General features: G+C 45.4%; 2 protein-coding genes across 3 annotated transcripts in view; both read right to left on the reverse strand.

Annotated features, from left to right (window-relative positions):
- The window catches only part of PLA2G4F (phospholipase A2 group IVF), a 15377-nt gene extending 14988 nt beyond the window's left edge, over window positions 1–389 (reverse strand). The window contains exon 1 of the mRNA XM_037734173.1: window positions 196–389. Within this exon, the coding sequence (XP_037590101.1) occupies window positions 196–306 (111 nt within the window). The 5' untranslated portion in view covers window positions 307–389. The remainder of the gene's footprint in view (window positions 1–195) is intronic.
- A 1697-nt stretch (window positions 390–2086) lies between these two features.
- The window catches only part of VPS39 (VPS39 subunit of HOPS complex), a 65372-nt gene continuing 45752 nt past the window's right edge, over window positions 2087–21706 (reverse strand). For both annotated transcript variants that reach the window (XM_017516291.2, XM_017516292.2), the window contains 14 exons: window positions 13409–13551; window positions 10755–10898; window positions 10125–10266; window positions 9912–9998; window positions 9508–9581; window positions 9068–9166; window positions 8335–8452; window positions 7702–7830; window positions 6956–7058; window positions 6682–6727; window positions 5348–5497; window positions 5047–5181; window positions 4703–4794; window positions 2087–3838 (listed from right to left, as the gene is read on the reverse strand). In XM_017516291.2, the coding sequence (XP_017371780.1) occupies window positions 3763–3838; window positions 4703–4794; window positions 5047–5181; window positions 5348–5497; window positions 6682–6727; window positions 6956–7058; window positions 7702–7830; window positions 8335–8452; window positions 9068–9166; window positions 9508–9581; window positions 9912–9998; window positions 10125–10266; window positions 10755–10898; window positions 13409–13551 (1538 nt within the window). In that variant the 3' untranslated portion in view covers window positions 2087–3762. The remainder of the gene's footprint in view (window positions 3839–4702; window positions 4795–5046; window positions 5182–5347; window positions 5498–6681; window positions 6728–6955; window positions 7059–7701; window positions 7831–8334; window positions 8453–9067; window positions 9167–9507; window positions 9582–9911; window positions 9999–10124; window positions 10267–10754; window positions 10899–13408; window positions 13552–21706) is intronic.

The following is a 21706-nucleotide window of genomic DNA, read 5'->3' on the forward strand; positions in this document are numbered from 1 at the left end:
TAACAGCCACATTTAAGCTAAGAGGAAGATATTTTCAAAAGCCACGGTCTAATTTAAGCTCTGCCAGGTAATCTAGAATAAACAGGTCCCACCCCAACTCAAAACCCCGGGCTGGGGCTGGCCTGCCTGCACAGAGCGCAGCAGCTCCCAGCACTGCCCTAGTCCGGGTTTCCCAGGTCTTCTCAGGTACATTACCCAACAGTGCCTCCAAGGGGGGCCCCTCTTCTCGCTCTTCCGAAGCAGCACTGCCCCCAGGAGGGGCAGCATTTTACCTGCCAGCCACCTTGGCCAGAGTGCCCAGAGCATGGCTGGGCAGCCCAGGCCCCAGCATGCAGCCCTGTCTGTGCTCCTCTGACTACACAAACTGCTGGCTCAGGTGTGACAGGTAGAGCTGAGCAGAAAGGGTGGAGCCGCCTGCTCTGCAGAGGAAGGTCTTGGGCTGGATGCCCTGCTGGAGGTGGGGTTTGACATGCTCCAGGAAGTGACTGGAGCCTAATTTTCCCAGGCAGGAGGCAGCTCAGTCCCTCTCCAAAAGGCTCTCGGAGTCTGGTCAGCACTTCTGTTCACGAACTCCCTGGTTATCACTGGGCTGTTTGTGAAAAATAGACATCGGAGCCATTTCCAGCAAGAACTCTAGGTGAGGCTGGCCCAGCTGGCCCAGAGATCAGCTGGCATGTGCAAATCAGGGACTAGTCTCCTCCAGCTGTGGAAAAGGCCCCAAACTAGCTACCATTCAAGTCCCACCTTCCCCGCGGATCTTGAGCAGAAGTCTAGAAATCTCTGATTCAGTGTTTCATCAGGGCTCAAAGATGTTTCTAATCTCTCCTGACCACCCTCATTAATTCTCCAAACATCAAGAGCCTGGTGGGTACCAGATCTGTGCTAGGCCCAGGAATGCAAAGGTGAGGCAGGCCCATGCACATCCTGGAGAAATTTAGTCTCGTGACTCCCTGTGGCTTCTGCCCAGGCCCGCTTCCTGGGTCAGTGAACGGGGTCCAGGTACACACCGGCATAGGGGTAGGGAGTATAAGGCAAAAAAACAAGTCTACCTGTCCTTCAGCGACTAGATACAGGCTTCATCGTGATCTTTGGCCATAGGAAGCCTTAGGCTGCAGATGGATATGATGTCGGCTCTTCTGTGCACCACAACCATCAGGTGGCCAAGACAGGCACAGTCTCTGGGAAGAGTGAGGATCTCTGGGGCCATGAACTGTGGGAGGTGAGAAAATTTCTATCCCTCAACTAAAATTCAGTCACCTCCACTCTTCCCAAGGCTGAGTAGCAGGATGAAATATGCAACATCCAAAAAAAGATATGATTCAACTCCAAAATGAACCAAATGAGCAAGGTCAGACCAGAAACTCCACATGAAAAGGGATGTGTGACGGCCAGTGACCAGGCCACAAAGAAGGGCCTGTGTGCTTAATTTGGATTGTGAAGCCAAGACCTGGCCAGGGTCTAAGAAATGAGAATCCAGCACCCTTGGTGATCCTTGTGAATGTGTGCAGGGGACCCATAGATCCATACGAGAGAGGGCAGAGCCAGCTTAGGATGGAAACAGGCTGGGGCCCTGGCTCCCAACTGATGTGCTTTCTGGGCTGTCCCACCCTCTTCTGGAAGTCATCGGCCCAACTACACAATAAAGTCATTGTCCCTAGTGCCAGATGTGACGGAAACAAGGACTACATTTTCTCTTTGGACCTGGCCAAAAGGAACCAACACTTCTCCACTTCCCAAACACCCCTGCATCCCACCATCCCAATTCCTTCCAGTCATCATGGTCTGTAGGAAAAGGCCCTAGGCCCTACTACATGAGGGGGGAAAACACTTGGATCTCCTGGAGCTCCAGTGTGTCCGGTAGAATTCTGTAATGACGACAATGTTCTGTATCTGTGCTGCCAACTCATCAGCCATGACCACACTGGCTGTACCAGGTGGCATGGGGTGTTTGTAATGCAAGCGTTATATTCATTTTTTCTTAGTCACTAATTGGCTTATTCTTCTAGGTTCTTTGTTAAATTACTATCTTTTCATTATTATTTTCATCAAACTCCACAGGAGGGGGAAATAAGAGACCCAGACAGGCTTGGTTTCTTGCTTTATTAGGTTTGTTATGAGGAGCAGTGATGAGACCTTTATCAGTCCTCGCTACAAAACTTTCATCTCCAGCCTTCTCCAGAACTCTGTGGAGGGCAGACAGTTGAGGGAAGGAAGAATGAAGTTTGGGAGTATGGGGTTGTGTATGTATACCAGGAAAGAAAACACACATTCTTTATTCTATTGCTTCAAACACAGTTCGTGAGAATGGAAGATACAAGCACAGCTGGCCAGGAAGGCAGGGCTCATGTGGCAGGGCAAGTTCCTGCTCTCCAGAGAGGTGGCCCAATGCTTCCTTGCCGCTCCTGGAGGAAGCAGAGTCCGAGCTGGCCTGGACGAGGCCCCAGGCAGCACTGCTTCTGTGTGGGTATGGCCAGTGGGGACGTGGCACCACACACTGCTGGCAGGACCACTGTCCCTGTGTGTCCTCAGCCTGCAGTGCCTGAAACTCCAGCCCCCACACATCCGTCAGGATCCCCGACACTGCTTCCCAGGTTTGGCGGTGAGTTATTTTTAAACCAGCGTGCTGCTGTTCCTGCCCCCACATCCTCTGCCATGCCTGTAGCCTCTCAAGAACACTTGGCATCACACCATTGTCAGTTCTCGCTCCACTCATCCCCTGCGTGTTGCTGGGACCCACCTTCCTGCACTATCCCAGCACAATCCTCCTACCACACTGCTGCCAAACAAAGCTGGGGAACGACGGCCAGGACAGGCTGTGAGGTAAGTGAACGGAAACTGGCTGGAAAAAGAGAAAAGGCCCAGAGCACAAAGTCCACTCACAAAGACTAAGCCAGCCCGCCTGAGTGTCTGGTGAGCGAAGCTGGAGTAGGGACCACTGCGGGAACATGTGCCTAGGGATCACACATACCCCAGACAGGGCAGGACCATCCTCAGGAGCTGCCATCACACTCAGCTTGGCCTGAGGAGAGGGATGCAGGGCCTTTCCTAGGCAGAGAATGGCCAAAGAGGATCTATTTACAACATACTCGACAATCAACTCTCACTGTATTCCAAGGAACTGAGACTTCCCCTAGCTTCTCATCTTACCTTGCTTAAATATCATTATTCCCAGAGTCAGGGAAGTGGGAGAGAAAGCCTGCGTAGGGCAGTGAGGGGAGTGATACGTGGTGAGAAAGAAAAGGAGACTGAAAACTAACAGGGCATGGCTACCCTGGGGACATAATGCGCTACACACACCGCGAGCCGTCGGGTCCATGCGGCCAGAAGCTTCAGCACTGTTCTCTCATGGAATTCTCCGGTGAGCCACGCTAAGGGGTCCTTGTGAAATCGTGCACTTATCTCAATAGAAAAGCCCTTGAAGAACAACGCCATGGTTACGAACATTTTTGACAAGCTTTGCAGGTGACTGGTATTCAAAGGCAAGATGGTGCGCCTCCTCCTGTCCAGGCAGACACCGAATTCTCTGGAATTGCCCACAGCATAAAGGTATAAGGTATAACTAATCTCTTTTCCCATTAAAAAGCTGGCAATGCCAGACCATGAGTCTAATGAATTCAGAGTTGTTCCAGGGCACAAGACAGCCAGTAGTGTCCAAATCGGGAGCCCTGTGGTGGTGGCAGACAGGATTCCTAAGGGCAGGCGCTCCTTCTCCTCTCTGGGAGAGCCAAGCTGTCCATCGGCTGGATCCCCAGGATGCTGGGCTCAAGTGTCAGCTGGGTTTACCTCTTTGGAACAGAAGTAGTGCACGACCACTCCATTAGGGTATCTTGCAAATGCACTGCAGTGAAGAAAACGGCTTAGGAGTGAGGACTGCCTCTAAGTGACCACTTCTCTGGCAGTGGCACCTCTTAAAGAAGAGGCACATTGCTGGAGGCCATCCCAGAAGCAGCCCACCCAGACCTCAAAGAACAGCCTGCCCTGAGTGGCTCTGGATTTCTGCAGCCATTGTCTCTGTCAAATAACCCAACAGAGGATGAGGTGCACACAGTAAAGTGCATGGGGTTTTTTATTATGCAAAACACACGGCATAATAAAGATAGGCAGTGCACCAGCCCAAAGCTCAGCAATGGCTCACTGAGAGCCGACAGTGTTCATCGGAACAGGTTTCAGGCTAATTCTAAAAAGGACAGCAAGTTGTCTTTCTAAAGAAAAAGATTTTTCCAGCTACAAAAGAAAAGGGACAAACCACTCTCCTTTGAAGAAAAGGGGACTAATGAGAGTGTATGTCTGAACACAGCATGATGCTGGCTCAGGATCCTACTCAAGTCACAATGCAGTAGCTTAAAAGATCTTTTTCTTCCTTCACCGGCTCTTCTTTAAAATATAAGAACTTTCTGCTGACTTACGACTCTTGGGCACCCACTATATCAGTTTCTGGCTTCCAGAGGGGAAGAGCTTTTTGGACAAGTATCCAACAGCTCCATACATAAAGACCATACATTGCAGGTCTTTACATTCTCAAAGCCCACCCCCAACAGATAGCACAGGCTGCTCTCTGATGGCTCAAGAACTAAAAGCTGTCAGGACAGCCAACAGCATGTTCTCCTCCCCGGTTAAAGGGCAGAAATCCAACCTGAGCATTGTCCACCCGCCGGGAACCCTCCACAGAGCCCAGATGCTGCACAGCTGTGGAGGAGCTCACCTGTTCCCAATCTTCTTCTTACACACCATGCACACCTTCTCCTCTGTGATGATGCACTTTACCTGCTGGTGTAAAATCCGCTCTTCCTGGACCTGGAAGAACAGGGGGACTGAGGAAGAAGTTCCATGGTGTGGCACCCAGAAAGAGGAGGCACAGGCCAGCACTGTTTCCTCTTTCAGTCTTCACAGATTCTTCTGCTTAGAACAGTGGCAATTCAATGTCAAGCTGGCTATGGGATCAACTTAAGCTGCACTGTACAGGCTCTGCCTTAGTCGGAAGGGAACATGTGGACACTGTCACGTACTAAAAATTAAAAGCCCACCCTAGAGTTTGGAAGCCCATACCCTCAGGAACTCTGCATGGAGAAGGTTCTTGAGCACTTGATTGAACCGTTTCTTTTGTGCATTTTCTTCCAAGACCTTTTCCAGGAAGATGCGTATGTCATTGATCTGAGTGTTTGCTGGCAGAAGGTTGAGGGCCTAGGGGCAGGAACAGAGATGGAGACTGCATGAGGTGGAAGAGGAGTGAGAATGAAGAAATGTCTGCAGCCATGGAGCTCTTGGACCCTAGTCCCTTTCCACATTTCCTCTTCTTATTTGGTACTCCCTGTAAACGCCCTCCACTTCCCTGGGAACAACTCCTGACCTTGGTGGTGTCCAGTTTGCTGTGGTGTAGCTCGAGGACCTGCAGGGCAGCCTGGAGGTTGGCTTTTGGCTCCAGCAGTTCCAGTTTGATTGGCCCCAGGCAGTGAATGCTGGGGGGCGACAGGTACATCCGAAGCAGGGACAGATATACCTGTCTCAGAGAGACATGAGCCACATTAGGCTGGCAGCAGCCCTCCCAGAACCCCCAGCCCTGAGCACCCCTAAAGATTCGAGAGGCTCGCCTATCACTGAGCATTTAAAACTTGTTATTTTCACCTTTTAAAATTGGTAAGGTCAAACAGGCAACTGAAGATGTTAATTAAGGACTGCTTTTTCCCTGAGAGAAAAAAAAACAAATGCCTTGTATTTGTTTACCATTATGCCATTTACAAAATGCTACCACTATAAAATAATTCAAAAAGATTCCTCATTCCCTTTGGCTTTAAAAGCTGAGATCCCGTCCACATTTTTGCAGGTGGGGATAACCTCTGGTGAGATGCTGCGTTTCCTACTGGCGCCAGTACCACAGGGTTTCTCAACCTCAATGCACATTCGGGGCTGGATGATTCTTGGTTTGGGGGCAGTCCTGTGCATTGTTTAGCAGCCTTTTTGTCCTCTACCCCCTGGATTCTGGCAGCACCCCTGCCCTCAGTCCCAACAATCAAAAATGTCTCTAGACATTGACAGGTCAATGTGTATTCGAGATAGAGTAAGTCATCAGAACCATGACAGGTTCCTGCTCAACAGGTGGACCTTATCATTTATTATACAAATCAAGACTCCTGAGAGTAGAGACAGGAGAGCCATTAATAATCACAGGGATAGGCCAGGCACGGTGGCTCACGCCTATAATCCCAGTGCTTTGGGAGGCCAAGGCGGGTAGATCACAAGGTTAAGAGATCGAGACCATCCTGGTCGACATGGTGAAATCCTGTTTCTACTAAAAATACAAAAATTAGCTGGGCATGGTGGCATGTGCCTGTAGTCCCAGCTACTCGGGAGGCTGAGACAGGAGAATTGCTTGAACCCAGAAGGCGGGGGTTGCAGTGAGCCGAGATCGTGCCATTGCACTCCAGCCTGGGTAACAAGAGTGAAACTCCATTTCAAAAAAAAAAAAAAAAAAAATCACAGGGATGACAACAGATGTGTGCTGGAACTACCCCAAGCACACCAGGATGAATGGTCCCCTGCTCTCCCTCAATACACACATGCAGGATCAATCAGTGCCCTGACCCATGCCCTATCTTATTCTGCCACTCATATTAGTGCCCCCTCTGGTCAAACGGATGGGGTGAGGTATGCACACACATTTCCTGGGTCAGGGCCACTACTCACATCTTTGTTGCCATCTTTGTTTTGGTCATAGTGTTTGTGGCAGTACCTGCAAGAAAGAAAGTGATGAGCAGGTAGTGAGGGGCACATCTAGATGAGAGGCTGTCTGTGCGTGCAGCCTGCTCGAGCAGCCTAACCACAGCCAAAACTGGGGGCTGGGACAGAGGAGATTCTTGCTTCTGCAGCAGAGGATGGGGAGATGGCCCTCTTAGCTCTCATCTCTCTGCAGGGCCTGCTTTTAGACTGGTTAGGAGGTGGGATGGCGGGGCAAACTTACTCCTCAGCCATCCTTGTATCCTTCAAGATGTGGACATAAATGAAAAGAGCTTGTTCATGTTTCCCCATGCGTCCCAACAGGAGAGCTCGTTCTTCTAAGAGGCCTAGGAGGAAAAGGAATATGAGGACCCACTGCCGCCATCACGCAAGCACAAGGTGAGGGCTATGCTGTCAGAGGAATGGACACAGGGCAATATAAAAGGGACGAAGACAGGATTCTTATTGCTTGGGTTTTTCTTCAAGGAGAAAATGAATGAAGTTTAAAAAAAGGGGAGGGAGCTATATTTTAGGCAGTACTTTATCCCATCTTTTTGGCAATCACATATAAACTGGGTAAGAATATTTATTCAGCAGCCAAGTACTTAACCACCTACGACATGCCAGGTAGTTCAGGTAAGATGAGCAAACGCTTGATCTCAGCTCTCACAGAGCTTATATATCGGACAAATTATGCCAGATTACAAAACCGCTGAATGACGAACTTGGCCAAGAACATGTTCTGAAGCAAAAAAAACAGGTTGCAACCTGGCTATCAATCAGCATGTGATTCATATCCAGGAAGGAGACTTTCCTTAGTCACGGTACAAAAGTGAGTCTTCAGAGGGGAAGAAACAGGAGCACTAGCCTGAAACACCTGGTTTTTCCAAGCCCAACTTTTACAGAGAGTTGAGGAACAATTAAAGGGGTGGATCAGTCTTTGTACAACCTTCAGCTAAAGTGGTTTCTGGCCCTAAGCCGGACACTCACCATCAAAGGGAAAATCACAGATGAGCCGGCCTGGATCATAGTAGCTGGAAATCTCCAAGAACATGAGGAGCTTTTGCCGGTATTCTCCCAGCTCACCCTCTTCCTCTCCAGCTGGGACTGGGGTTTTGCCTTTAAGGGAAACCAAGCTCAATATGAAAGGACGCTGCCAGGTGGCAATGTGGGGTCACCAAGAAAAATGAAGGGAATGGGGTTCAAGGATGTCACCACATGACCAGAAAGGGCCTCCGGGGTGGCCTCCATTCTAACTTCTTTTCATTCATGGTCTCTATGTGGCCCTAGAACATCAGCTTAAAGTTAAAAAATAAGCTGAATAGAGATATACTCTGTGGGCAAACCTGTTTATCAGTGCAACTGTCACCTTGCACATAGATCTGTTCCTTCCACCCTCCCCCAGGGATGACTCTGAGACACTCAGAGATGCCAGGACCCAGACGAGAGCTCCTGAGTCTCATGTGCAAGGCCTGTGTCACTTAGCTCCCCTGGCTCCTCTTCATAACTTCTGCCCTCCTGGGCAGAGAACAGGGTGGCCTGCTTACTGCCACTGCATGTGGCACCTGGGTCTGTGCTCTCCTATAAAGCCTGGGGCCGCTGGCTTCCTAAGAGAACTGGTACCTGCAGGGAAGGACAGGAGATACTCCTTCATCAGACCTTGCACCTTGTCACAGTACAGCTGGATCAGGCAGTTGTGGAACCGAGAGCCTGTCTCCTCCCAAACGTGGATGATGTGTTCCTGAGGCAAGATGTAGGTCTTTGTCACTGGCATTCTCCAGGCCGTGACCTGGTCTCCCAGCCTCCCTCACATTTTTAAGGCCCAGCAGGTCCTTTCTAGATTATCCCCTAATCAGGCTTCAAGGATTACAAAGAGGCAGCTCGTCTAAAACCACCGGGAAGTTTCACAATGCGACCCAGTAATGTCAGGAACTGTCTTCTCAATTTCTAGTCTAAACTCCTTTGTATTAATTTCATCCCATAATCCTCCAAACTCTCACATCGACCCATGTAATTATGGTTAAATGTCTGCATCCTGGTACTTAAGCCTATTTGACTATCCTGTGGTCACTGTTGAGTTTGGTTGTACAAATGTGGCTTTGGAATTTTTTTTTTTTCTAAAACATCACCTAGGTAAAAAATCTCTGTATTTTACCTAGATTTGGTAGGTAGCATCAAAAGTAACATTTCCAGCTTGGCCTACTGGGATCATTTTCTTCAGAGGAAGTTGAAATAACCCTCATCTCTCCAATCCCCAAGTGACATAAATCCCAAATCTGAACAGCCCAATAACTGAACCATGCAGTCCTGGATCCTGGGTTTAAGGCTTTTTAGTGCAGACAAAAAAATACCTTACCAGATAAGGAATAGCCAGACCCTTAAAATTCTCTATTAAGAAGCCGAGGACTCGATCACGTGGCAGAGACTCCACCTCTGGGAGATCTTCAGTAAATATCTGTCAGAATGAACCTGAGTTCTAGCAGCAGAACCATCTGACTACAGTCCCACCAAACACACGGGCATGTGAGCACAGGGATCAAACAGACTTTAGGAGGGGAAGGGGCATGAGAAGACATTTGCAGGCAGTCAGCATGTCAGATGAGGTGCAGGCCTCCTCATGCCTGTGCAAGGCTCTTTCTACCAACTACAGCACTGCCTCGCGCTTCCTAGTGCACCCTTTCAAACACCAAAGAGGACAGATGCATGAATCCACCCTCCTCTCCATCCACTGCTGTCCCAGGTGCAATCAGGACCAAGTGTGGTACCAGATCAATCCAAGAGACTCCTGTGGCTTACCTTCAGGCCATCTTCTGGGAAGTCTCTCAGCACCCACACTGAGTAGGAGAAAATCAAATGCAGGTTTTCTGTGCCTAGAGGGAAAAGCAGGACTTGTCAGCAGTTGAGGCCCACCCTGCCAGTGGCACTGGGAAGGCAGGTAGGCAGGCTGCCCCAGAATTCATTTTCTTGAAAAGATAGCTCAAGCATGAGCCACTCTGGGCTGCTGGCCCTACTGGTTTGGCTACATACAAGGGGGCTGTCATAGGTCAACCACCAAAGGATTTTTATGCCATCCAGAGGAATGAAATTGAGTGAACACAAGCACGGGAGGGAGGGGAGCAACCAACCAGAATCAGAAATGGAGGGAGACCAGGTCATTTGAATAGGAGCGCTTCCCCATGCCTTTCAAAAGGTGGACTTACCCAGATGCTGCAGATACTGCACTGTCCTCTCGTGGCCTTTCAGAGGGGAGTTGGCTTTCTTGGACTGGTCCACAAGCACCTGCAGAGCTGGCCACCAAATCCAAGAACAAGGTCATGAACCTTTTCCCCACAGGAGATTTGTCATATCCCAGCCGATTTCCCCTGCCATGTATAACAGCCCCTCCCAGATCCAAGGAACCACCTCCACCCCACCTTTCTCATGGAGCCCCTTCTTCTCATACAGAATGATCAGCTCACTGTACTTGTGAGCCTTCTTCAGCACGTGCTCGCTCTCCTCGATGTGGCAGTGATTGTTCTCCAGGCGTAGCAAGGGGGCCACCAGGGCCACATTCGTCTGCAGAAAGAGCAGGACTTCAGTGGAAACTGCTTCCTAGGAGACCCCAACCTTCCCTAGCGTAGGCCTGCTCCACGCTGAAAGGCCAGGATGTAGCACAAGCAAGAGAAAGCAGACAGCCCTCTTTCAGGACAGCAGGTGGTGGCTTTTAGCGCATTTATGACCCTTTGCACAATGTGTTTTAACATTCTGTGGGGGAGAAGAGGGACAGAACTTCTTGAAGGAAATACTGTCCCAGCTAACTTTGTAGCACTAACTGCAATCCGACCAGAGAAGATGAACCCACTGTACAATTTTGCATCAATATCTTGCCTTATCCTCTTAATTCCAAGAGACTCATAGGCATTAGGAGAAGTCTATATGGTTTCCAGAATCGATGACTTCACTCTTACTAGTGGCAGATCCCCCAGGGTCTAGCACTCCCTTTGACTTTCCCAGACTGTCAGGGTAGCTGGGAATTGTGGCACCCGAGTGCTCAGGTAACTCACATGGAGATAGCACTTGAGCAGGGTGGTGTCGATGATTTGTAGCAGCTTCTTCTTGGATTTGATGGTGGGAGTGCCTTCCATGAGTGGGGAGGTGCTTGACTGGTGATCAGAGTCATTCAGCTTCTTTACCAGTTGACTTCGTTTCTACAAAGATCAGGGGTTAATGCCAGGACTAAGTCTTCCTTTGTCACCTGGGCTACTGGGTAATTCTGAATACCTCCAAATCAGCTCATGCCTATTGGCCTGATCTCGATTCAATTTTTAGCACTGCCAAACTGCCACAGAGACAACAATAATTATTTATTAAATATTTACTACAGACTAGGTACCATGCCAAGCACTTCATATATACCACCTTAAACCTAGAACAAGTGCAGATAATATTATCCTTATTTTATAGGTGAGGAACCCAAGGCATAGATGTCAGCTGCTACATAAGGGGCAGGGCAGGATTGAAACTGGGGTCTGACTCCAAATCCCATGTTCTTTCATTTTTTAAGAAGTCAATCTTGGCCAGGCACAGTGGCTCACACCTGTAATCCCAGCATTTTGGGAGGCTGCGGAGGGCAGATCATGAGGTCAGGAGTTCGATACCAGCCCAACCAACATGATGAAACCCTGTCACGACTAAAAATGCAAAAATTAGCTTGGCATGGTGGCATGCACCTGTAATTCCAGCTACTCAGGAGGCTGAGGCAGGAGAATTGCTTGAACCCAGGAGGTGGAGGTTGCAGTGAGCCGAGATAACGCCACTGTAGCCTGGGTGACAGAGTGAGACTTCATTTCAAAAAAAAAAAAATTACCTTATTGAGGTGTAACTTACAATAAAATATAACCTTTTAAATTGTACCATCAGATGCATTTTGACAGAGGTGCACATGCATGTAACCACCACCTCAGTGAAGGAAGGTAACATTTCTATCACTCCAGAAAGTTCCTCATGCTGCTCCCAAACAATCCCATCCACCCATCTGCTTTTAATCCTTGGAAATGAGTTTCTGCCTATCCTAGGACTTCATCCAGTATGTATTCTCTTGAGTGTGGCAAAGCCCATGGTCTTGCTATGCCATCTCTCTGGCGCAAGACTAGTGTCAGTTACTTCATGCATTCCCAGTGTCAGTGAAGAAGGCCAGGAAAGAATGTGTGCTCACCTTCCTACGGCAAAGACATTGGCAGTGGAGGGCCTTCCACAATGCTACAGGATTTGGGAGATACTATTCCCAGGAATCATTTGTACTTGGCACAGCGTTGTGCAAGGTATAGGCAATGGCAAGTTTGTGTGCTCCTTGCAGGCTGCCAGCCCCAGGAGGGTACCCCTGAAGCCCAATGTCAAGGAAGGACCAAGGCCACCCATGCCTGATCGGATCTGCAGGCATTCATTGACCCAGAGGCAGAAAGTAGAAAGCGGCATGAGAAGTTTTCCAGCAATACTTTTTTTTTTTCAGACAGAGTCTCACTCTGTCACCAAGGCTGGAGTGCACTGGCACAATCTCAGCTCACTGCAACCTCCACCTTCTGGGTTCAAGTGATTCTCCTGCCTCGGCCTTCTGAGTAGCCGGGATTACAGGCGCAGGCTACCAGGCCCAGCAAATTTTTGTATTTTTAGTAGAGTCGGAGCTTTGCCATGTTGGCCAGGATGGTCTCGAACTCCTGACCTCAGATGACTTCCTATCTTGGCCTCCCAAAGTGCTGGGATTACAGGCATGAGTCACTGCGCCCAGCCCACAGCAATATTTCTCAGTGCCTATGCTGGAGCATTCTGGAGACCCCTTAGAAAGGTCTGCAGAACACTTGAGAGGAAAAAATATCAGTAAGGCCTCTGATTCTGAATAGGTACACAGGAAATAAACAACAGCCTTCTATGACAGAAATCTGGGGTTAAGAGGCTTTAATGGAGATGTTGGTTTTAGTGCTGACTTAAAAAAATTTAACGTATCTGTCTATAATAGTAAATCATAAAAAAATTTAAATCTAAACACCTCCCTAAAAAACATGTTATAGAAGAGTATGTATTGACAAGGAAGGACTTTCTCAGTATATGGCTAAATTTTTTTAAAGTAAGCTATAAAACAATATCTAATTTGATATCCATTTGCAATAAATAAACCAAGAAGTAAATACACAAAAGCTAATTGATAGATATAAAAGTCTAGAAGGACAACACTAAAATGTTTAGTTTCTTATGTTCTGGTGGTAGAGTTACAGGAAATTTGTATTTCTGCTTTGTCCTTTTTTGTGTGTTTTCCACACTTGATCTTAGCCAAAAGGCCGAGAAGCCATTTTGTGTTTTCCAAGTGGTTCCATATATAGGAGGCATTTTCCCTAAAACCATGTATGTTACAGAAAGTTTGTTTTAAAAAACTTGTACTCCTCTATCAATTAAAATTTACCTTTTTTAGTTCCTATAACAGCTTAGTGTGAATTTACTACGAATTGGGTGTGTTTATTATCAAGATTTGGCAGAAAAACCCCACCTCAACGGTACTGTTAAGTTAGAAGAAGTGGCAGAAAGAAACCTTACCCCAGGCAGACTTCCTAGAGCATTCATTTATGGAATGTCTTGGCATTAGAGAAGGCCCTCAATTCCTTGCCATTGAGAAACAAGTAGTGACACTCCCAGGCAAACTCTTTCACACATTCTGTATTATACCTACCTGTGTCAGGTAGTCAATTAGAGCTAAGTGCGCCTTCTCCAGTTCAGCCCCCGAGAGCACAGGCAATGGGTTGGGATACTGCAGCTGCTTCCTGTAGTCTGTGGGCAGCAGGTCAGGGTACAGGCCCATCACATGGGTGGGATCTATATGGAAGGTAAACATGATTCCCCTGGAAAGGAGCCCAATAATTTACGGATAAAATAAAACGAGACTATTACTATAGCAAAATAAGTTCCAGACTGATTAAAAAAAAAAAAAAAAGACTCAGTTCATAAACATTCAAAGAACTGTAGACTTATGATTTGAGCACTTTTTATACGTTAAAATTCACTAAAACAGCACAAAAATGGCATGACTCTATATCCAAATACACAGACACACAGAATTAGAATTGAATATTTATCAAGTCTCTAAAAGTAGAGAATGAAAACATTTTTGTTGTTGTTTTGAGACAGAGTTTTTGTCTGTTGCCCAAGCTGGTGTGCAGTGGCATGATCTCAGCTCACTGCAACCTCCGCCTCCTGGGTTCAGGCAATTCTCCTGCGTCAGTCTCCCAAGTAGCTGGGATTACAGGTGACCACCATCATGCCTGGCTAACTTTTTGTATTTTTAGTAGAGATGGGGTTTCACTATGTTAGCGAGGATGGTCTCAATCTCCTGACCTCGTGATCTGACTGCCTCTGCCACCCAAAGTGCTAGGATTACAAGTGTGAGCCACCATGCCCAGCCGAGAATAAAACATTTCTAAGGAAAAATGCTGACATTGAAGTAAAAGATATCAAGAAACTTAATACAAAATTTATATTTAAAAAATCACTAAAAAAAAAAAAGAAAGGCAAGGGACACAGAACAGTCAAAACGTTCTTGACAAAGAACAAAGCCTGAGAGCTAATACTCCCCAGTCAAAATAACTAAAAAAAAAAAAAAACCCAGACAACAGGCTAGAGAATATATTTGTAGTATATATGGCAAGAGGCTAATTTGCTGATTTCAAGACTGGACGGCATAGTGAGACCCATGTCTACAAAAAATATTTTAAATTAGCTGAGCGTGGTGGCACGTGCCTGTATCCAGCCACTTGGGAGGCTGAGGGGGGAAGATTGCTTGAGCCCAGGAGGTCAAGGAGGCAGTGAGCTATGATCGTCCCACTGTACTCCAGCTGGGGAAGAGTGAGATCCTGTCTCAAAGTAATTTTTAAAAACAGGGTAATATGTTGATTAGATAAAACAAATGCACACAAATTGATAATAACATGTAAGACTTCATTTGATAAATGACCAAAAGACAAGACCAACTGAAAAGAGAATACAAAAAAGTGGGAAAATGTTCTGCTACATTAAGAATCAAAATGGTACACATTAAACATGTCAGAGGTGACATTTTCCTTCTATCTTAGAATTTATTGTATTCTCACTGATGCGCACAGATTTTTTTTTTTTTTTTTTTTTTTTAAGACAGGGTTTTGCTCTGTCTCCCAGACTGGATATGGAGTGCGGTGGCATGATTTTGGCTTCTTGTAGTCTTGATCTCCTGGCTCAAGCAATCCTCCTGCCTCAGCCTCCCAAGTAGCTGGGACTACAGGCATGCACCACCCTGCCAGCTAATTATTTTTAAATTTTTTGTAAAGACGAGGTTTCGCTATGTTGCCCTAGGCTTGTCTCAAACTCCTGGACTCAAGCAATCCTTTCTCTTTGGTCTCCCCGAAATACTGGGATTATAGGCATGAGCCACCATACTTGCCCACTCCCAGATTGTAACAGCAAAAAGCTCTAAGTAGCCAACATATTCTCATTGCCACTGGGGATTGGTTAACTGATTATATAATTTATAGTACATCAATACTGCAGAACACTATTGTTTATGGTCAATTGTCGCTTAGCATCCATTTCTACTCCTTTCTATTTTCTTTTCTGCCCACAGGGGCTATAAAACTGAAAACTACTTTTCTCAAACTCCCTAGCAGTCAGGTTTCTAAGTGAAAATCTGGTTCCACCCAGAAAGAGGATATGAGATTTGGAAACTGATAGTGAGATGGAAGCCTCCCTCTTTCAACTCATGAGTGTGTGTAGCCAGACTCAGCATCTCCAGTGTCTGGTTATCAGCTCTGCCGTTCTGTAGAGGCACCTGCCCAGATACAGCAGCCTACACCCAGTCACCAGCTCTGTGGGAACTGAGGTTGCTGCAGGGCATAGGCAGCAGAAGCAGCAGCAACTTGCTGACCTCTGGATCGCAGGGATATGCCAAGAAAATCAATGTCCAGTAGTGGACCCCTGTCTTCTGCTCCTTCAACTCATTCAACAATCTGTGTGTCTATGTATGGTAAAATATACATGTCACAATATTTATCCTTTTAACCATTTGTAAGCATATGATTCAGTGGCATTAAATACATTCACACTATTGTGCAACCATCACTACCATCCATCTCCAGAACTTTTCTATCATCTCAAACTGAAACTCCGTATCCAATATTAAACAATTACTTATTCTCCCTCCATTCCAGCCCCTGGAACCTCTACTTTACTTGTGGTCTCCATGAATCTGCCTACTCTAGGTGCTTCATATAAGGAAGGGCAAGTTCTCTCTTCCAGACTATGTAGAGTCTTGGCGGGAGGATAGCTCTAGGGACCTACCTTTGCATTCAGAAGCAGAGGAGAACCAAACCTCTTTCTCCACCCCTGGTAGAGTCTGGGGGTCAGACTATGACCTAATCCTGGCTAATCAGATTCCCCTGATCTGGAGGAAATCATGCAAAGATGACAAGCAGTGTGGTACACACCAACATATAGCATATATCCCATCCTATGTGCTTCTCTTAGGTAACATGACACACCTCCATCAAGAGGCGAAGTCTGAAGAGAAGATCCAAGATAGCCGATCAGACACAACTCCAGCATACAACACCCAGCGAGAGAGACATAGAACTCCAGAGATCTCCTAGCTCCCACCGAGGTACCAGGCACATTTCAACGGGTCTGGCCCATGGTGAGCAAAGTCCACTCAGGGCAGACCGAGGCGGGGAGAGGTGCTGCTTCACCCAGAAAGTGCATCTGACCGGCGAGTTGGAGGCCCCCCCATGACACTCTGGTCCAGATACAGTGCTTCCCCCAAAGTCTCAGCAATACACAGAACAGGGAATCTTTGCCAGTCAAGCACCAGGAATTATAAGCGTGGAGTTGAATAAGAGCCAGCAGACTGAGCTATCGCCCCCTCCCCTCACCCAGAGGGAGAGGGAGCTATAAGCCAGATAGATCCACAAAGATGGGAAAAAACCAGAGCAAAAAAGATGAAACCATCAAAGACCAGAACACCTCTTCTCCTTCAAGGGATCACAACTCCTGAACAATACAAGATTACAACTTGACCAAGGAGTGTAACGAATTGACAGAAACAGGCTTCAGAAGGTGGATAGTAAACTTTTCAGAGCTAAAGGAACACATTCTAACTCAAAGCAGAGAAACCAAAACCTTGAAAAAAGTTTAGACGAAATGGTAACTAGAATAACCAGCTTAGAGAAGAACATAAACGACTTGATGGAGTTGAAAAACATAGCATGAGAACTACGTGAAGCAAACACAAGTTTTAATAGCCGAATCAATCAAGCAGAAGAAAGGATATCAGAGATTGAAGATCAACTCAATGAAATAAAAAGAGAAGGTAAGATAAGGGAAAAAAATGAAAAAACATGAACAGAGCTTCCAAGAAATATGGAATTATGTGAAAAGACACAATCTACGCTTGATCAGTGTACCTGAATATTATGGAAAGAATGAATCCAAGCTGGAAAACACGCTCCACGATATTATCCAGGAGAACTTCCCAAGCCTAACAAGGCAGTCCAAATTTCAAATTCAAGAAATACAGAGAACTCCACAAAAATATTCCTCAAGCAGAGCAACCCAAGGCACATAATGGACAGATTCACCAGGGTTGAAATGAAGGAAAAAATGCTAAGGGCAGCCAGAGAGAAAGGTCAGGTCACCCACAGAGGGAAGACAATGAGACTTACAGCAGATCTCTCAGCAGAAACCCTACAAGCCAGAAGAGAGTGGGGGCCAATATTCAACATCCTTAAAGAAAAGAACTTGCAACCCAGAATCTCATATCCAGCCAAACTAAGCTTTGTAAGTGAAGGAGAAACAAAATCCTTTACAGACAAGCAATTATTGAGAGATTCTGTCACCACCAGACCTGCCCTACAAGAGCTCCTGAAAGAAACACTAAGCACGGAAATGAACAACTACCAGTCACTGCAAAAGCAAACCAGGTGGCAAAGACTAAAAATGCAATGAAGAAAATGAGTCAACTAATGGGAAAGAAAACCAACCAGTAACAAAATGGCAGGATCAAATTCACATATAACAATATTAACACTGAATGTAAATGGCCAAAACGCCCCAATCAAAAGACACAGACTGGCAAACTGAATAAAAAGTCAGAACTCATCAGTGTGCTGTATTCAGGAAACCCATCTCACATACAAAGACACACACAGACTCAAAATAAAGGGATGGAAGAAGATTTACCAAGCAAATGGAGAGCAAAAAAAAAAAAAGAGGTTCCTAGTTAGTCTCTGATAAAATGGACTTCAAACCAATAAAAATGAAAAGAGACAAAGGACACTACATAATGGTAAAAGGGTCAATCCACCAGGAAGAGCTAACTATCCTAAATATACACGCCCCCAACACAGGAGCACCCAGATACATAAAACAAGTTCTTAAGGACCTAAAATGAGATTTAGACTCCCACACAATAACAGTGGGAGACTTCAACACTCCACTGTCAATATTAGACAGATCAAGATCAACGAGACAGAAAATTAACAAGGATATCCAGGACTTGAATGTAGAGCTGGACCAAGTGGACCTAATAGACATATACAGAACGCTCCACCCCAAATCCACAGAATTCACATTTTTCTCAGCACCACATTGCACTTACTCTAAAATTGACCACATCATTGGAAGCAAATCACTCCTCAGCAAATGCAAAAGAACACAAATCATAACAGTCTATCAGACCACAGCGCACTCAGACTAGAACTCAGTATCAAGAAACACACTCAAACCTGCACAACCACTTGGAAACGGAACAACTTGCTTCTGAGCGTCAACCAGATAAACAATGAAATGAAGGCAGAAATAAAGATGTTCTTCAAAACCAACCAGAACGAAGACACAATTTACCAGAATCTCTGGGACACCTTTAAAACAGTGTCGATAGGGAAATTTATAGCAATAAATGCCCACCAGAGAAGAGAGGAAAGATCTAAGATCGACACCCTATCTTCAAAATTGAAAGAGCTAGAGGAGAAAGATTAAAAAAAAAACTGAAAAGCTAGCAGAAGACAAGAAATAACTAAGATCAGAGCAGAACTGAAAGAGACAGAGACACAAAAAGCCCTTCAAAAAATCAGTAAGTCCAGGAGCTGGTTTTTTGAAAAGATCAATAAAATAGACAGACTGCTAGCCAGATTAATAAAAATGAAAAGGGAGAAGAATCAAATAGATACAATAAAAAATGATAAAGGGGATATCACCACTGATCCCACAGAAATACAAACTACCCTCAGAGATTACTACAAACAGCTCTACTCACATAAACCAGTAAACCAAGAAGAAATGGATAAATTCCTAGACACTTGTACTCTACCAAGACTAAACCAAGAGGAAGTTGAAACCCTGAATAGACCAATAATAAGGGCTGAAGTAGAGGCAGCAATCAATAGCCTACCAACCAAAAAAAGTCCAGATTCAGACGGGTTCACAGCCGAATTCTACCAGACGTACAAAGAGGAGCTGGTTCCATTCCTTCTGAAACCGTATCAAACAATACAAAAGGAGGGAATCCTCCCTAACTCATTTTATGGAACCAACATCATTCTGATACCAAAACCAGGCACAGACTCAACTAAAAAAGAAAACTTCAGGCCACTATCCATGATGAACATCGATGCAAAAATCTTCAATAAAATACTGGCAAACAGATTGCAACAGCACATCAAGAATCTTATCCATCAGGACCAAGTACGCTTCATCCTGGGGATGCAAGGCTGGTTCAACATATGCAAATCCATAAATGTACTCCATCACATAAATGGAACTAAAGACAAAAACCACATGATTATCTCAATAGATGCAGAGAAGGCCTTTGACAAAATTCAACTGCCTTTTATGCTAAAAACTCTCAATAAACTAGGTATTGACAGAATGTATCATAAAATGATAAAAGCTATATATGACAAATCTACAGCCAATATCATACTGAACGGGCAAAAACTGGAAGCATTCCCTTTGAAATCAGGCACTAGAAAAGGATGCCCTCTCTCACCACTCCTATTCAACATAGTATTGGAAGTTCTAGCCACAGCAATCAGGCAAGAAAAAGAAATAAAGGTATTCAATTAGGAAAGGAAGAAGTCAAACTGTCTATTTGCAGATGACATGACTGTATATCTAGAAGACTCCATTGTCTCAGCCCAAAATCTTCTCAAATTGATAAGCAACTTCAGCAAAGTCTCAGGATACAAAATCAATGTGCAGAAATCACAAGCATTCCTATATACCAATAACAGACAAACAGAGAGCCAAATCAAGAGGGAACTGCCATTCATAATTGCTACAAAGAGAATAAAACACCTAGGAATACAACTAACAAAGGATGTAAAGGACCTCTTCAAGAAGAACTACAAACCACTGCTCAATGAAACAAGAGAGGACACAAACAGATGGAGAAACATTCCATGCTCATGGTTAGGAAGAATCAATATCGTGAAAATGGCCATAGTGCCCAAAGTAATCTATAGATTCAACGCTATCCCCATCAAGCTACCAATGACCTTCTTCACAGAACTGGAAAAAACCATTTTAAACTTCATATGGAATCACAAAAGACCCCACATAGCCACGACAATCCTAAGCAAAAAGAACAAAGCAGGAGGCATCACACTGCCGGACTTCAAAGTATACTGTGAGGCTACAGTAATCAAAACACCATGATACTGGTACCAAAACAGAGACATAGACCAATGGAACAGAACAGAGACCCCAGAAGAAACACCACACATCTACAACCATCTGATCTTTGACAAACCCAGCAAAAACAAGCAATGGGGAAATGACTCCATGTTTAATAAATGGTGTTGGGAAAACTGGCTAGCCATGTGCAGAAAGCAGAAACTGGACACCTGCCTGTCACCTTACACTAAAATTAACTCCAGATGGATCACAGATTTAAACATAAAACCTAACACCATAAAAACACTAGAAGAAAATGTACGGAAAACTATCCAGGACATAGGCATAGGCAAGGACTTCATGACTAAAACACCAAAAGTAATGGCAATAAAAGCCAAGATAGACAAATGGAATCTAATTAAACTCCAGAGCTTCTGTACAGCAAAAGAAACCATGATTAGACCGAATCGGCAACCAACAGAATGGGAAAAAATTTTTGCAATCTACCCATCAGACAAAGGGCTAATATCCAGAATATACAAAGAACTAAAACAGAACAAGAAAAAAACAACCCCATTCAAAAGTAGGCAAAGGATATGAACAGATACTTTTCAAAAGAAGACATATATGAGGCCGACAAACGTGAAAAAATGCTCATCATCACTGGTCATTAGAGAAATGCAAATCAAAACCACACTGAGATATCATCTGATGCCAGTTAGAATGGCAATCATTAAAAAATCTGGAGACAACAGATGCTGGAGAGGATGTGGAGAAATAGGAACACTCTTACACAGTTGTTGGGAGTATAAATTAGTTCAACCAACGTGGAAGACAGTGTGGCGATTTCTCAAGGATCTAGAAATAGAAATTCCATTTGACCCAGCAATCCCATTACTGGGTATATACCCAAAGAACTATAAATCATTCTACTATAAAGACACATGCACATGCATGTTCATTGCAGCCCTGTGTACAATAGCAAAGACCTGGAACCAACCCAAATGCCCATTAACAATAGACTGGATGAAGAAAATGTGGTACATATACATCATGGAATACTACGCAGCCATAAAAAATGATGAGTTCATGTCCTTTGCAGGGACTTGGATGAATCTGGAAGCCATCATTCTCAGCAAACTGACATAAGAACAGAGGACCAAACACCGTATGTTCTCACTCATCGGTGGGTGTTGAACAACGAGAACATGTGGACTCAAGGAGAGGTGCATCACATACTGGGGACAGTTGGGGGAGGTAGAGGAGAGAGAGTGGGGGTGGGGAGGGAGGGAAGGGTGGGAGGGATAACATGGGGAGAAATGCCAGATATAGTATCCAC

The sequence above is a fragment of the Cebus imitator genome, unplaced genomic scaffold, assembly GCF_001604975.1.
Source record: "Cebus imitator isolate Cc_AM_T3 unplaced genomic scaffold, Cebus_imitator-1.0 Scaffold579, whole genome shotgun sequence".
Lineage (NCBI taxonomy): Eukaryota > Metazoa > Chordata > Mammalia > Primates > Cebidae > Cebus > Cebus imitator.